Raw genomic sequence first — 17,180 nt, 5'->3', positions numbered from 1 at the left:
TGGCTTTGCCTGAAAGCCAAAAAAGTAAAAGATGCCAGATCTCACCAGACTCATCTGCGACCTGTTTGCTTCCACCTGGCTTTTACCAATCAGGTGGAACAGATTTCTTGAGGGCTTGCACGGAGGGATGAATACTCCACTTTGGTGATCACGTGATTACCAGGAAAATGTGAGGCACTTTTAGCTCATTTTTTATGACACTCAAACACCTTCAACACCAACAAGTTGCAAACACGTAGATTTTATCATGGACCTCCTGGATTCTCCTGATGCAACAAATATCCAAAGGGCAACACCCTGGATGGCCCTACCTGTACATACAAGGCATCACAATGCTTGTTTTTTAAAGGGCACCAATCTTACTTAAAGCTCCTTTACTTTCCAGAAAATTTTGCCCCTCAGAATGTTTCCTTTTTCCTTCTCCACCTTGGTAATTTGGCATTCGGCAAAACTCCAAAAGCCGGCGTGTGCAGGCTGCAGTGCAGGTGAGACCTTCCAGACGTTTTCACTACTGTCAGTAGGGTTGTTCTGCAATGCTTCCAGCTCTTCAGGCAGCCTGAATACCAAAAAAGCTGCCAGCTCCCTTCAGTGAAAAAAACAACCAAAACCCCTGACTGTGCAGCCACACTCCAAGCAGAAGGCACCTCTCTGCTGGCGGCCAGGGAAAGACACTTCTGGTTTTTTAAGAAATCCTTTCTTCCTCCCATTGCATTATTAACAATGCTTACATGGCAAAACTAACAATTTTTATTTCAAAGGGATGCTAAATTCAGTCAGACTTTCCTGGCATAACATCTACTGAGCACTGCTTGAGTGAAGGAAATAAAAAAGACCGGTAAGCACCATCACAAATAGGGAGCAACTCATAAAAAGGTATTTAATATGGCAGTTTCTTCACCTCCCTTTGTCAACAGCCTGTGTGCTGATCTTACCACAGACTGCAATTATGGTGAACATCTCAAACCAAAAGCACCAACAACCTGATTAAACAACTGCATGGGTTTTGGTTAAAAAAATTATTGAAACCATAGAGAAATGCTGATTTCACCAGTCCACTGGCAAAACAAAGATGATATTCCAGTCTTCAAATCTACATTTTATATATAGGTTTTGCCCAGGCCCATCTCCAGCAGCCCTGGAGCTCCAGAGGAAAACTCCAGCCTTGTCCAGGATCCTGCTCCAGCAGAAGCACAGCTGGCACTGCAGGAGGGCTGAGCCCCCATGGAATGGCACTGCTGCCACCAGCCTGACCCACAGCCTGCCAGGGCCTGCTCTCACTCTGGCAGTGGTTTTTTTTTGTTGTTGTTGTTGTTGTTGTTGTTGTTGTTTGTACTATTACGTTTGTATTTTTAGTTTTCCTAGCAAAGAACTGTTATTCCTATTCCCACATCTTTGCCCAAGAGCCTTTTAATTTCAAAATTATAATAATTCAGAGGGAGAGGTTTTACATTTTCCATTTCAAGGGGGGGGTTCCTGCCTTCCTTAGCAGACACCTGTCTCTTCAAACCAAGGCACAATGACTTCTTCACTCAGATGTTCAGGAACAGAGGTGGTCAAGCAGAACACCCCTGTGCTTTGCTGAGCTGTCAGTGCCAAGCTGCAGAGGCAGGGACGGTGTCGGCATCGCGCCGGGAAGCGCGACCACCCCGTCTGCACCTTTCCTTCTGGCATAAACAGCAAAAAAAGCCAGGGGGATTTCCGTGTTCAGCGTTTCCCAACATCAAATCACGAGGGTGTCTGATAAGTATTTACATTGGAAGATGCTGTTCTGGGTGAAGTACAGCTGTGTTACATATCCCTTATCTAAGAACTAAGCGCTGTATTCGCTTCCATGGAGGGCTTTGAGGCCCCCAGACATTAGCCCAAAGCAAAACCACATTGTCTCCATTTAATTACCTATCTTTTCATACTCACCGTGATCCAAATGACTGAGTTAAACAAAATGGTTACTAGTAACAGGAGACCATTGATAACCAGCAAGCTGAGGTGGGTGTACGTGCACAGAGTTCAAAAGAAAATGATGCTGCTGCATGTTGTTTACTTCTCCAGCATGAATTTATAAAGTGAATTAGCAAGAATTAAAAGGATTAAAGCCCCAGGAACCGATGAAGTCAAAGAGAAATAGAAAATGGATTCACTCCTAAAAAGATAAAATTATTTAACAACTTATTAAAACAGTTCATCACTGTAATTAAAATCCAAGTGCCTAGAAAACTGCCACAAGAAAGGTAATTATTTATGAGGAGACTTTAAAAAGCCATTCACAGTGAATTTGGGAGAGAATCAGCCTGAAAGAGTTGGTAGTAAAAGGAAATTGTTTGTTTATTCATAAAACTTATTTTGGTCTAGCCTACCACTAAGAATCCCTAACATCTGCTCAATGGCAGCTGTAAGTAACATTAGAAACACTCAGCCAATTTATATCTTTCCTTTTTATTAAAAAGTAAACAGGTCTTTTTAAATTATTCACTAGTAAATTAACATAAAAATCAGTGCTGTAGCTAACCACATTTTGTGGAAAGGCATCTACAAGCTTTGCATGATCGTGATGATCTCAATCTTTCTACATTTCACTGACTACTTTACTCTTTATGTGGTGTCCCACCTAATTTAGCAAAGGAAAACGTACAAAACTCACAAGCCATACAGGAGTCACTGCCATGAATAATACAAAATGCACAACTGATACCTCAAAAGCCATATTAGTTGCCTCCTTCTGACTTTAACTGATTCCGTTCTTATCTTTCCTTTGCCTTCCGCTGAACAAAAAGTCCCCTCAAAAAATCTCAGATCTCTCCTGCTTTTTTCACAAACAAGGCATTCATTAAACAGGAAGCAGCAACAAAATACAGTGGTGCTACTGATTAATAATTATTTCTTCTTATCTGCAGCACTTTTATACTTAGATGACAAAGTGTTCTGCATGTTCTCGTGTTTCACTCCAAAACTGTGTTCCTAAGACAGTAAAAAAGGCACAGGAACACTTCAAACCTAAAAGCTTCTCTTTATCTCTCACTAACTTTTTTGTTTACTCAATCTCTTCAACATTTTAGAAGAAAAATATATTACTTTCTTCTTGAGTTTCTCTCCCAGCTTCAGTTCTTACTTCATAATAGAAGCAAGTGCCTGCAAATGAACTCACCGAGACGTTGTTCAAGGGCATGGAGTAGCTCTGCTTATTTTACTAGGATGTTTTTGTTTAACTTCTAGAGAAAAAACAAGTGTTTCTGCAGTGCTCTCTGGAGACACTGAGTTTAAAGCTGAGCTGTAATTCTAACCCAGGCACTGGAAATGGCATCCTTTCAATAGCACAGCGTCCACCCAGCTGAAGCTCCTGGAGGATTCTGCCTTGAAGCTGCAACCAGGGACAAGCGAGCTGCTGAGAAGCTGGGTGTGCTGAGATCCAGAGCAGCTGCAGACACGGTGCCTGGTTACAACACAAACCTAATTAGCTAGCTACCAACAGCATGTATATGGTGTCAGGGTAGCAGAGAACCAGCTGAAAAATGCCACCCCTCCTCTTCCTGGGGACTAGGGTTCCCAAGAAACGCAGCATCCCTCTCCAGCATACCCCAGCGAGCTGCTCCCACATCCTGGGGTCAGCTCTGCTCCAAAGCTCCATTCATGGGGAAGTCCTTTGAGTTCTCCACGGGTTCACTTTCCAGGACTAGTGGGAAGGAGGCTTTTGAGGATACATGACTCACAATTTTTTATTCCATAGTTTAAGTTCAGTGTGATTCATTGAATATGGAACATCATCCCTTGTTTCCTTTTTGGTCCATTACAGATGAATTAACAGTGACAAACTACAAGATTTCATTCCTGAGATGTTTGGGATAGGCTGGTGAATTGGACATTGGACTGGTAACATGACTGCAAAGCTGATGGAAAGAAGATGTTCTACTCAAAAACAGCTCCTGATATTCCCAAGGGGGAATCCTTTCTACAACTTAGATTTAGGGAGAACTCAACCTTAGGAATCAGCTGCAGTTGTACACTGCAGAGAAATCACTCTTTAGCCCAAGTAGATAGCAGGAAAGAAACATCAAAGGTACAAAAGACAATCAGATGTCAGATCCCTGTTGACTTGCCATGAAGACTGTGGCCTTTGCTGTCAATTCAGTCTTTGAAATTTCCCTCAGAAGGACTCCTACAGACACCTCTGGGAAAGCTATTGTCTTTAGTAACTATAAAGTACAGGCAGGAATCTTAAATTGTCTTATCTGAGAGATGCTGAATTTTAAAACTATAATTTCTGAAAAGGAATTGAAAAAAAAACCAAAAAACAACAAAACCAAATCAGGAACATTTCCCAGGGGATGAAATTCCCAAGTATAATGTCAAAGAAGGGAATATCTTCCATTTTTTGATCACAATCTGAGCTGTAACAACAAGAACCAGAGGAACACAGGAAGGCTGGGAGACAGACTCCAAGTGAGCCAGGTACCTGCCAAGGAAATTCAAGTTCCTTGTGTAACTCATCAAAAACACTGCAAGCAACCACAGAGGCAAGCTGGAAGAGTCTGTTTCCAAACACCATTGAAATGAGCATGCTCTATGAGAAATGCACTTGCACTTGACCAGCTGGGTGAGGAACGTGTTGGTGCACCCCAGCAGCCAGCTGGGGTGTTCAGTGTTCCCTGCACTTCGTGATGTAACACTTCAACAAAAATAATGCAGCATCAGCACCATGAGGACATGATTTGTTAAAGGCTCATGGATGTCTTTATAGTGATATCAGTGTGTTTTAACATGCAGGTTAACACTCAGGTAAGGAAACAATCCATGCCCTCCTTACGGGAAACTTCTTGGTTTTGTGCCACTTTTATGGCTCAACTGGTATTTCACTTCTGTGGGTGCTCATCTCTTGTTATGCCTCTTTGCTTTTCCCTGTGTCCTTATGATTAAATGGTATATTCAAGTGAGTACCCATAGTTCCTTCAAATAACCTAATGATGTTCAAGATCACATATTCCTGATGTATTTTTCCACTCAAGACATTTCTCTTCACACGTCTTAATCCACACTGCTGGTGCCATGAGCATAAGGCTTCAAATTAGACAGGCACAACCACTTAAAAACCTTAAAAAGCAACAACAACAACAACAACAACAAAAAAAAAAATATCCAAGACCTACAACCCTAAAATCATGCTTACTGTATTTCCACATCTATATTAGGCTTCTGTTAAGGAACTAGATTTTCTAACTCATTCCAACATGCAATCTCTTTTAATATTTCATAAACCAATTCTATATAATTGATATGTACAGTAAATTAAATATTTATTTCTATTTTTCACTGGTTTAGTGGAATTTAACACCTGCTACTGACAGAATAAAAAAACCCAACCTGAAATATCAAAGAAATAAATAGCACCCAGTACATCTATTGATTTTACATAATATTTCCATGTTTTAAAATTGCATTCTCTCAAACCATTACCTTCAATACCAGAGCTTCACAGATGCAAAGTTTTTTGCCAGGAAGCCCTGTTATTTTGCTGGCGTGTTTGACTGGAACTATTCACTGTGCAACAATTTCTGAGTCTGAGGTGATATGAAACTTCAGACGTTTTAACTCGAATTCAAACAAGTTATTTAACATAGAAACAAGGTTTCATTCATGGGGAAAATTAACCCAGCAGGGGGGCTTTCTCACCTCTCCGCATCAGTTGTTGTAAACTGGAAGTACACCATTCAGATATTCCTTAATTAACACGTTTTGGAAAGATCTTGAATATCAGCAAAAGCAAAGTGCCATTCAGGCACTGAGGGTAATTTGCTAATAGGAAGCTGACCCCACTCGACAGTGTGCTACTCTGTGAGCACCTGCTATTCCACAGCCAGCTCCAAAGGGTGCAGCATAAAGAACAGCCCCTTCCTAAAGGTCGGGAAGCAGAAACCAGCGTTCAAACCCTCGTCCCCAGAGAGCAGGACAAGCCTGGGGTTTCTGAGGAGAAACAGAACAGGTGAACAGGGGACAGAACTCTCCCTCTGGGAGAACATTTTGGGCAGAGTGCTGTGAGCACAGCTGGAGGAGCACCACATCACTCTGGAGCTCTGCTGGCTGCCACCACCACTGTCACCCCCAGGGCTGCCTGTACCAGGAAATCACAGCCAGCAGCTCCCACCAGAAAATTTCCAGACCATCTCTCGCTCCATTTCCCGATTTGAATCGTGACCAAGAGTGTCCCATCTTCATGCACAGGCACAAAAATTTCTACCTTCCAACAAGAGGAACACATTTCTGTTTATATCTTAATTTACTAAGCCTCACAGGGGTGCTATAAAACGTGCAAATGTTAATTTTACACACAGAAAACCAGAGAGGCAAGTAGAGTTGCCAAAAGTCATGATATGCTGGAAGTCATTCTGCAACCTCAAACCCAGCTTCTGGCTTCCTGAGTTGGTGTCCCTCTGATGAGAAGCGCTTGGACATGTCACTGTTTCTATTTGTAAGGGGAGATGGTGGAGGGACAAAGTCAGGTGGTGTGTGGGTAACACAAAATCAAACAAACAGGTACAGAGCTGACAAGTTTTACACTGTTTTACACTGCTATTTCTTCTTTGGAGGGTATATATTCTTCTTTTCTGATTACAGGAGAATACCACTAATAGAACAGACACAAAATTAGTAAAAATTGCACAAAATTAGCAGAGTTGCCAGGCATCCTGCTCTGACAAATATGAATGGCCCCAAATAAAGATCTCCCCTCAGATATGGCTGTGTAGGCAGGCACACAGCTCAGTAAGCACATAAATAAATGCATAACAAAATGTGCCATTGCATGCACGTCTGGGTTTTTAACAAACTGCAAACAAATGAGGCTTCACTGTATGCACTCCAACTCTGTTCTCACTTCACAGATTCTTTGTATCTTTATTTTTCCCCCAACATCCTTGTTTCTCTCAAGTGTTACTCCTGTCCTCTAGTTACCCATGCAGGGTTCTGTTGACTCAACTGGAAAGACTTTTCATGAGAGCCTGCCCGAGCCTATCTCAACCACTTTCCATCCCTTCACTTCTGATTCCCTACACACATATTACTGAGCTCCAGACAGATTTTTAAGTCTCATTTCACATTCCTTCAAGGTCTGCTTTACTCAAGCCCCACTTTTGTTGTTGTTGTTGTTGTTGGTTTTCGGTTTTTTAGTTGTTTTTTTCTGATGTGATTTTTTTTTTTTTTTTTTTTTTTTTTTTTTTTTTTTTTTTTTTTTTGCTACTAGTCTTGCTGTGGCCTCTCATCAGCAATTCAAACCTGAGGATACTGTGATTGCATTGTTGGAACTTTTCAATTCCAAGCTTATCTATCATGCCTACATTATTTCTAGTGATTAGCTGCAGTATCCCTGTTAAGCTTGTAGGCAATTACCTCATTTAAGGGAGCATCCTTGTAGTGCCTCACTGAACATGCTGTTAGCAGCATTTTCATACTTTCTTATTTATTTTTTCATACTTTTTTATTTCTCCCCATTCTGTACCAGAACAGATGAACTCACTTGTTTCTGTTCCAACCTCTTTTAGGCTGATTGTATTTAAAGATACTCCATCTTTTGATCTTACAGTTAATTCAAAAACTTTGTTAGTCCATGATATCATTCAAAACTTTGAGACAGACTGCCACACTGCATCTTGGTTTCCCAGAGCTTGTTTTGAGCTGGTTCTTTGCACTAAACTCTCAGTGATGTTAAGTAGAGCTTTGAAGGTGCTCAACAACCACAGACTATGCAGCAGACAGGGAAGTGATCAACTCCCAGTACAATTCCACAGCAATGGTCACTGTCCTGGTAACCCCTTAAGCAGCCAGCTGCAACCACCTCTACACTCAGGCAGTGGCCAAGAAAGCCTCAGCCACCAGTCAGTGCCAAGCACTCCTCCCACACTCTCCTAGGAATGAGGATTCCCTGACCTGCCCCCAGCCCCACAGGGCACCTCCAGCCCAGGGCTGAACATCATCTGCCACCCTGGGGAGCATTCAGAGGCACATCACAGCCACAGAAAGGAGCTGTTCTGATTTCTCATGCATGTTTTACAGGTAGAGTGTGCCCTTTACAGACACACCGTGAACCCAACACGGTTGGTTGTATTTCAGACAAGTAAAACAAGACACAAAGTGAAATTCTGTGTTACCAAGCTTCCTCCCTTAGCTTGCCTTTCATTTGCAAATGATCTGGGCTCTAAAAGCTGACCGACTTAGTATCAAATTACAGCTGAAGTTGTAGACACATAATTAAATCAACACGTAATACATCTCACATGCTGCTGAGGGGGGACCCTTGATTTTTGTATCGAGCATGAGACTTAAAGCCAGAAACTCACAAGTGATCTCAGTCTCACTTTTGCTTTGTCTGTTATTATCTTAGATATTATAAAAATTCGTAAATTATCTCCTAAGTTAGGTATTATATAAATTACAAGGCAATTGTAAGATTTACTCTGCTAATGTCAGTTATGTGCTTTGAAGACATAAGGTACTAAGTGCCAAGTATTATTATTTATTCAGTAGTCTTGTTTCCTATGTTAGTTGCATTTGAGCAAAGCGTGCCTTGCTTTTTAGTCAGTTCTGCTAGTTTGGCTTCCTTGGTCTCTCATTTTTCCTGAAACTGTCACTCGGCAGAAGTTTTGGTTCCTCGTGGTCCACATCCAGCAGCAGGAGTGAGCCCTTGCACTCAGATGACTGCTAGCATGTTTACAGCCTCACCACAAAACCCTGCTCAAAACCAATCTGTGCAAGAAAGTGCTCAGAACAACAACAGCCATTGGCATCCTAGAGTTTGTCTTCCCTAATGTTAACCCCAGGATAAAAATCTTATTTAGAGCTGAGGCAAAAGCTTTGTGTAGCCAGGCATTCTTTTGTGATGTTCCAAACCATCTCTCTCTCCTGTGAACTGCAACACAAAGCTTTTCCTCACTGTTTGTGGCTTTGTGTTATTTCTGTTCACTTTGGGATGAACAGCATCAAAGGATCTAAAACCACTTCTGCTCACATATTGAATGTGTTTTAATTTTCCCCCTCTAGACATCAGAGACCTTATTGCTTCAGCCACCTTCTGCTACTTCTTGCAGGATTTTTTGTGCTAGAGATTTTAGAAATTGGTTTGTTTCAGTGCTAACTCGTTCCCTTCATAAATTCAATGTTTACATTGGTCAGTATCTCCACATACCACTTATTTGACTAATTGTTTAATGACCCATGCAAAAATTGTTTAAAACCCACACATCAGTAGAGCTGCAGAAGAACATTTATCACTCCTGTGATAAATGTTTACACAGGTTCTTGTTTAGAGATATACAAAGAAAACAAGTGTCTTTCACATGTCACTGCTGTGCTCCTGCAGCTTCCCAAAGTGTGCAATAAAAGGAGCAGTTTTCACAGGCAAAATGACACAAATAAAGTTTTCACTTTCAAATACCTTTACTTGATCACTTCCTCCACCTCTTTCCTAGCCTGCATATCTTAATGATTATGAATTGTTACACAGTACAATAAAGACTTGGAATTAGGTAATATGGCTTTCCAGAATAAAAAAAATCTTATATACGAGCAGAATATGCAATTAAATTATCAACAGAATATGCAATTATTAAATTCAGTAAAATACTTTATTGAAGTATTCCTTTCCCACTGCAAATTCATCTTTCCCTTCCTTGTCTGCCTTCCTTGCCTGTTTCTGATGTTTGTGTCAAGAAACAGAAGTTTAGAAATGGCCCATCTCTCATGCTGTGTACAAGAACGCTTTCTTGAGTGTTCACAAGATTTCTTCTTGAAAATTCTCACTGAAGAAACATGTAATAGTTACACCTAGCACGGGGGAGTCAGGCACCCATCTGTGTTCCTTAGGACTGCTCATTCCAAGAGACTGCCTGGGCACAGACCTGGGTGTCTCCTGTAGAAATGGACGTGATTTACACAAGGATACAGCAGACACTGAACACCACTGATTACTTTACTCTCTGTCCCCAAGGCAGAGCCAAAAACGCAGTCAGTTTTCTTGAGAAGCTCATGCACTCAAATCACCACCAGCACCTGAAGAAGCACAGGAAATGGCAGTGGATGCTCCAACCCAATGACCCCTGATTCCCTGATCCAGTGCTAGGGGTTTTCCTCAGGCAGCTTTCCAAAATCCAGGTGCTGCTCTGGCAGTGGGACAGAGCCACTGCTGTGCAAAGCTCCCTGCCATGCTGCCCCCCTCAGCACTGCAGGGATTATTCTTGCCAGGTGAGTCACTGTCCTCAGAGGGATGTCAGCTCCTTCACTCAGAAATAGCTTCTTAAACATCCCAGAAGAATTTATGGCATGCCAGTCAAGTTGGTAAAGGCATGATTAAAGGAATTTAAGACACCTGTGTGCCTCCTCCCGTTCTCATGTCTTTCCCCTCGTGGACTTTACTAGAGAAGAAAAAGTAGCCATGGAGAATTATTTCAGAGACAACAGGAGTCAGGAGCCACTAGTTCACAAAGAGGAAAATGATACATAATATGCTAGTTTATATTATATGCAATTAAATATAAAATATATATTATATTAATCGTATCTATATGATATAGTTAAATTATATCTTATTATATTATATAATTATATATAATATATACTATATTACATGATATAGAATGTACTATGTATTATATAAATTAAATTATATTTTATATATTATACCCCTGATGGCTTTGTGCTTCAGGGGAATGAGTGCATGCTCAGCAAGGCACTGCAAACATCTGTAACCCCAGGATTTGGTGCTCCCCACATGGTAGGCTGGCATCATGGATGGTGAAGCAAGAACAATTTGAGGACTGCACATCCTCAGTTGCACTGATACAACTGCATGCAAAGCAACGCTGTAAACCAGATTGCTGAGGCTGGGAGCATTAAAAAAAAAAACCTAAAATACTGCCAACCAATCAAAAACCCCACAGCAAACTAGTTAGCTCTTTTCTGGAATAATTTTCAACTGTAATTCTTTGAAAATCAGCTTACAATGACACATGAGAAGCACTTCTAAGAGCACAGCTGAAGGAATTGCATTTTGCTGCAAAGGACAGGAGGAACTGGTCAGAGGCAGCAAGAACTTCTAAAGCCACTTTTTCAGTTGAATCCACTGTACTGTGGATTCCCTTTCCCCCCAGAATGATACAAATAAAACAAAATTCAACTGGAATTCAGGGCTCTCAGCATTTCTGACGAGTTGGAGTCTGAAAGCCTGGCCCTCAATGGATGTATGTAGAGTGCAAATTAATTCTCATCTTTATGCCTACCCACAAAGAAAAAGCTAAAGACTGAAATAAGGAAATTACTGGATATATTCAGATGGATAAGTATCTTGTAAAATGAATAACTAGGCAAGGAAAATCATTAACAATAGAGCCATCTGCTGTATTTCAAAAAAACTACACCAGCAAAATTCTGAAAATGGTGAAATGCTTTACAAGCTGAATTTCTCACTACTCAGTGGTACAAAAAGTGATCATAACGATTAGTGCATCAGTTTAAATAAGAGGAAATGTGTATTTCTTACACCTCTTCTAATTAAAAGCAATATTTAGTGGCATAATACTGATCCTCTGTGTCTAATGCTACTAATTGACATTGTAGCTGGGCTTGTTAGAAGCCTCAAATGCTGTCCATTCCACTTGAATCAGAGAAGCACAGAATTGTGTATGGTAACAGTGAGGCAAGCAGCAAGCTGAACATTTATTTAAATACTGACAAGACACTTGATTACGTTTTTCTTGCTTTAATGTAAGAATTTCAAGTCTGAATAAAAAAAAAAAAAGGAGGAAAAAAAATCAACATAAAAAACGAGGGGAAGATTAGAAGACAGACTAACCCAAGTGGCTCTTAGTATATCTTTACACTTCTAGAAATAAACTTGAGGAGCCCACTTTCAAGCACAGTGGGAAAAGCTAGTACCTGGGAGCCAATTCCCAGTTTTGCATCTCCAACATAGCACTAAAGCACAGAACTGTAATCCTGGTTCAGCTAGGAAAATTGTACCAAAGCTGCAAAGAGAGAATGTACAGCTGAAAATCTGGGATCAAATGGGAGCTAAGCTATGCAAAAACAGAACTCCTGCAAAGAATGCACAGCCCCTGGGAACTCTGTGCTGTTCTGGAGGGGTGGTTTCCTGAGCTGCCCTCTCAGAGGTGGTTAGAAGTGATCACAAACCAAAACTGAGAGCTTTTGGCATGGATCTTCACTGGGAAGTTCCCCTTGCATTTAAAACAAGCTTGTGAGCCACCTACCCACGTCCTGTCTGTAGGTGACCACAGCTGCCTCCAGAAGTGTGTCTGCCCAAATGCCTTCATTAAATTTTCTGATCAGATCAGATGTTGGACAACGAATTTCATTGGTTCCTACAACCCTTGTCATTCAGCAGCTTCTTACTTAACATTTCATGCAGTTTTCTGTAGGTTACACAAAACAAGGGACTCAACAAGTGCCTTGATTACTCCACCTGCAGCTTCAGTAACTGCCACACAAGTTTTTTCTACCGTCGACAAAACCAAACTTCCAGGACCGGAATTTTTTAAGCCTCATAAATAATATAGCAAAGCCATTCCTGGCTTAAAAGGAGCACCGAGGGTATTTACCTGCCATCATAGCTATCATACTGGCTTTGTAGACATTGGCAAGGGAGCCCAGCTCACCCGTAGCCAAGATTGTTTTCATGTGAGCTCCTCCGCAGGCTGCGCGGCACAGACGGATCTCCTCGTACAGACCTGGGGATGAAACGTGTGGAAATGATCAGAGTTGCCTGAGAGATGTTTTCAAGTATGGCTGTAGTTTCCACTTCTGGATTAATTTCCAATCTTATAATTAGCCGTAGCACTCAGGAACTTCAGTTTTGTAAGTTCAATAAATTACATGACTGGAGGTAATTAACAACGCCGTGCAGTTTCAGACTTTACTTAATAGCTATTAATGTTCTCTCAAAATACAAATGTACGAAATGCCCATGAATACATCAGGAGTAAAAAATGCTATGATAGTAAAGATTGATCTTAAACCAGCTTTCCCAGCAATAAATGTGGTAGTACACTGAATCAGTACTCAGAGACAGCTACGTTTTTCTCTGCACCTGGCCAGTGAAACCCTCCCTTTTACCCTAAAATTCAGCAGTGCTCCCACAAAAGTTTACACAGAGGGAGACTAAAAGAGCCAGAAAATAATGAAGCATTGCTGTCAGAAGTTGGCTGCTTGGGGATGTTTAAGATTGCTCCAGTGTGGGGAGAAAAGCAGCTCTTACAGTGCACAGCCACCATTTCTGGATTTTGAATTTAAAGAAAGCCAAGATGCAAAATAAACAAACAGGATGCTTTGCAAGAGGGTCCTTTTGACAAACTCTACTCAATCTCCAAACACATAATCCAAAAGCTCTTTGACAGGAGGCTGAAATACAACTTTAAACAGGTGTAAAACAGTCCAGGCTAGAAAGACTTGTTTATTTCAGCAATACTAGACTTCTTTTGCCCTCAGCCCTTAAGTGAGACCTGGGAGCGTGGGGCAGGGCTTGGCAGCTGCAGCAGGGCCCTCATCCCACTGATGCCAGGGGCACACCAGGGTGTCCAGGGCTGGAATTGCTGGGCTGGCCTGCTGAGACACGCTGCACACATTAGCAGACAACTGCCTGATGCACTTAGCAAGTCCCTTTATAGACACCAGGCTTCACCTTGTTTCTCACTGTGTACCAAAGGTGTGAATTAATCAGTACTAGCATGCAGTCTAACATGTTTTATTGATCAATTGGTGATGCTCCAGAAACCTACATCAAATCGAGGCTCAAAAAGGAAACACAAAGGACCTGTGCTATTTTTTTTTCCCCCCTGCATTTAATAACCCTGCTCATGTTAGATCCAAATGAAATCTCTTTTTGTGGGGCGACTCTCTCCTGAAGCTTTTGAAAACCCAGAGAAAGCAGCTTTCTTCTTCTAGTTTCGGTAACAAGAGGAAAAAGTTTTCCCTACCTTCGAGATACGCCACCAAAAATGTCAAAATAAAATCAACAAAATGTACATTTAGGTTGGATTCCACGAAAAGAAATTACATCCTCACAGCTGTTGTTCCCTGGCAGTGCAGCTCCAGCACCCTCCCTTGCAGTTGGAAGGTACTTTTACATGCAATTAGTGTCAGGCTCGTTCGAGCAGCCTCTGCCTGCCAGCACACATCATCCCACGGCCAGGAACGACTCAGGATCCTCAATCATCCGTGTCTGCCAGCTTAGCTGGGGTGGAGGAGAAGTGGGCACAGCTCAGTGGGGCAGGTGTGTAGGTAAGAAGCGCAGTTCTTTATTCAGGGATCAATTATTGCAGACAATAGCTGACATTCACGGGGCATTTTCAACCCCACAGTAAAAGTACAGATAGAAATGCAACTACATCTGGGACAGAGCACCCCGGTCCCAGTGCAAGCTGGAACTGCTTTGATACAGAACAGATGTGAAAACTCCTACTCCTTTCAAAAATAAGAGAAGTTTCAGTACTCAGTCAGATTTAAATCAAGGCACGAATAATGGGGTGATCCTGAAAATCGTGGGCACTATGCAGTCAGACACACCTGGAAATGTACTCAGTGTTTCAAGGAGTGCTGGGCTGCCTGTGGGACACTCTGTGCTGCCAAAAAGTCCAGCACTGAACGACTCAGTTCTGTCAAGCTGAACAGCAGCAGGATCAAGGCTGGGTGCTACAAGTGCAGGAAGATCTGTGAGCTGTGCAGAACACCAGCAACTGCCACAGCACACACTGCACCTCTGGCTAGCAGCAGTGGCACGAAGATTTTGGCCAAAGAACTCTGTCACAGGAAACCCTGCAGGCATATTTTCAACTAATGAGCAAATAACACCACGAAGAGGTGGCAAGAGAATTTCTTTTTGACTCCTAAAAAGAAAGAAAAAGCAAAAGCAAAGCAAACAGCCAGTACTCTCCAGCATATTAAACAAATATTATCCATTCTAAAAGCAGTCTAAATCTTAAGTCAGGAAAAAAATACCAAAAAAGCAAAAAAGTCACTAAAACCCAAACCAACAAATGCACAAAAAACCCCAAAGCAAGCCAACCTATAGAGAATACACCTGGAGCCAGCTGCTCACTAATACAGTCTGCAGTGGCTCCACTGACCTAGCTGCTAAAATGGATGTGACATAAGAACTCTTCTACTTTGCACCACTTGAGACACCTGACCATGAACCTTAGATCTGCTTTTACTAGATGCATTTATAGAAGTCAGAAAAATTCCCATGTTGTAGGGAAAAAAAATGCTTTTGTAGCTGTGGTTTTAATTCCACTGTTATAAACCACAGGAGTTGTAAGCTTCCTTGTCATTTCCCTAACACCCTAAATATTTTGTACATTATATTGAATTTTAGCAGCTATTAAATACAGCAAAGAAAATGTTCCTTCCCCTATGCATTTCCCAAGCAAACATCCCTGACAGTTTTTGCTGGCTGTAATCTATACTAGGTTGTTTAGATGGTCTGTCAATTTGGTGTAGTACATTAGTCCTAAAAAATCACAAAGGAAAGTGGATAATCCAGATCTCCAGCAAAGGAAATGAAAATATTAAAGGAGCAAAAAACCCACACTGCTTAGTTTTTTTATGGAATAGATCTTCTTTAAAAATGTGGTGATAAAATCACTTTTTGAAAAAAAAAAAATCAATTTTTTGGTGTTTTTATCTAGTCAGTGACAATGAATAGAAATTGAGATGAGAAGATGTTTTGATTTCCGTTAGCCCAAAAGATCAAGGTGATTGTGATGGGCTGGAAACTGGAAAATGATCTGGAGCCCCTTCTGTCTGGCATGTTAATGGCAGGTTTGTTAACAAAATGACAAGCACGAGGCTGTCAGCACAGCACAAACCCCTCACATATGTGCAACTCCAGGGATCCACATTCTGGAAACAGAGCTGGGCTGCAGGAGCCCGAGCTGCTGCTGCCTGCACCAGACAGGATTTGTGCAGCAGGGCAGCCTGCACATCTAGAAATAGCAAATCCAATTACAACCCTCCTGGACAACGTGGGGAGGCTTCTCCAAGGCTCTGGAGCAGGGAGTTTGTTCTGCCTACGCTGTTTATGAAGTGTGTAGCACAAAATAGTGTCCCAGTCCCTGATCAAAGCCTCTAAACCCACACCTAAAAAATCAGCAGCAGTGAAAATCACTTCTCATAATGAAGTTATATCACGGATGCAGCCATGCTCAAATTCCTCAGAGTAAAACTGGGGTTTTTTTTTCCCCTTTTCTTACAGGAAAATGCAACTGCCACAGAGGAAATGGTGGATTAACAGTGCTCCTGCAGCCACTGACAGTGTAGCATGTCCAGGGTTTGCCAGCAGCTGTGGAATTGGCACTAACATTACTGCACCCCACACAACTTCAGAGGGTACAGCTAATGCTGATGACAGGGGAAAAAAAAAAGAATAATAAATAGATCCAGACTATTTCAACAATTTGTTGGTCAACTTGATCACTCCTTACATAAAGACTCCACATTCTGTGTCTAAAGGAAGCATCCAAATTGATAATTCATGTTTAATCCATACTTTGTCAAGTAATACAAGACAACAGCTGAGTAAACTACTTTAAGGTAGTATTGCTTTAAAAGCTAAAAGCTTATAAAAGGTATGTAAATTCATAAACTTATATCTCATTTAATGTTATTTTTAATGTAATTTAGCTGTCCAATAAAGCTGCTTCTATACTCAGCATCATTTAAAAGATCTTAACACTTACTTCACAAAGATCTGGAAAATACATTCTGAGTGTCATAAAGAGCTCCAGCAATATTCAAGAACTTCTTTAAAATAACTTGACATTAATTGGACGTACACTAAAATATTTAATAACCAAACAAGCCTTTGAAGAAAATCACAAAGCAACACTATTCTGTTGTGGTGACCCCAATTATTGCACAGGCTTGAAGAAAAGCTAAAAATGAACTAAAAAGCACTTCACCACATAGATTTTTCTTCAATAATTTCTGAAGTTGTGAAGACTGTCAGCATAAGAAAATACCCATAGAAGCATATTATTATTGTTATTGTTATTGTTATTTTTGTTATTATTCTAATGACTACCACTATCATAAGTTATAATAGCATTGCAAGGCAGCTTTAGTTGATGAAGCACCTTAAACACAGGCACTGTTTAATTTTATGTAATATAGGGATTTAGCCTAAAAACTCCTTC

The 17,180-nt window shown here is 41.1% G+C and overlaps 1 protein-coding gene across 1 annotated transcript in view; it reads right to left on the bottom strand.

The window, feature by feature from the left end:
• DERA (deoxyribose-phosphate aldolase) overlaps positions 1–17,180 on the bottom strand; it is a 46,905-nt gene that overhangs the window by 14,421 nt on the left and 15,304 nt on the right. The window contains exon 6 of the mRNA XM_053942882.1: positions 12,591–12,719. Within this exon, the coding sequence (XP_053798857.1) occupies positions 12,591–12,719 (129 nt within the window). The remainder of the gene's footprint in view (positions 1–12,590; positions 12,720–17,180) is intronic.

Source organism: Vidua chalybeata, chromosome 5, assembly GCF_026979565.1.
Source record: "Vidua chalybeata isolate OUT-0048 chromosome 5, bVidCha1 merged haplotype, whole genome shotgun sequence".
Lineage (NCBI taxonomy): Eukaryota > Metazoa > Chordata > Aves > Passeriformes > Viduidae > Vidua > Vidua chalybeata.
The sequence above is the reverse complement of the archived record's forward strand: the minus strand, read 5'-3'. Positions and strand labels throughout refer to the sequence as shown.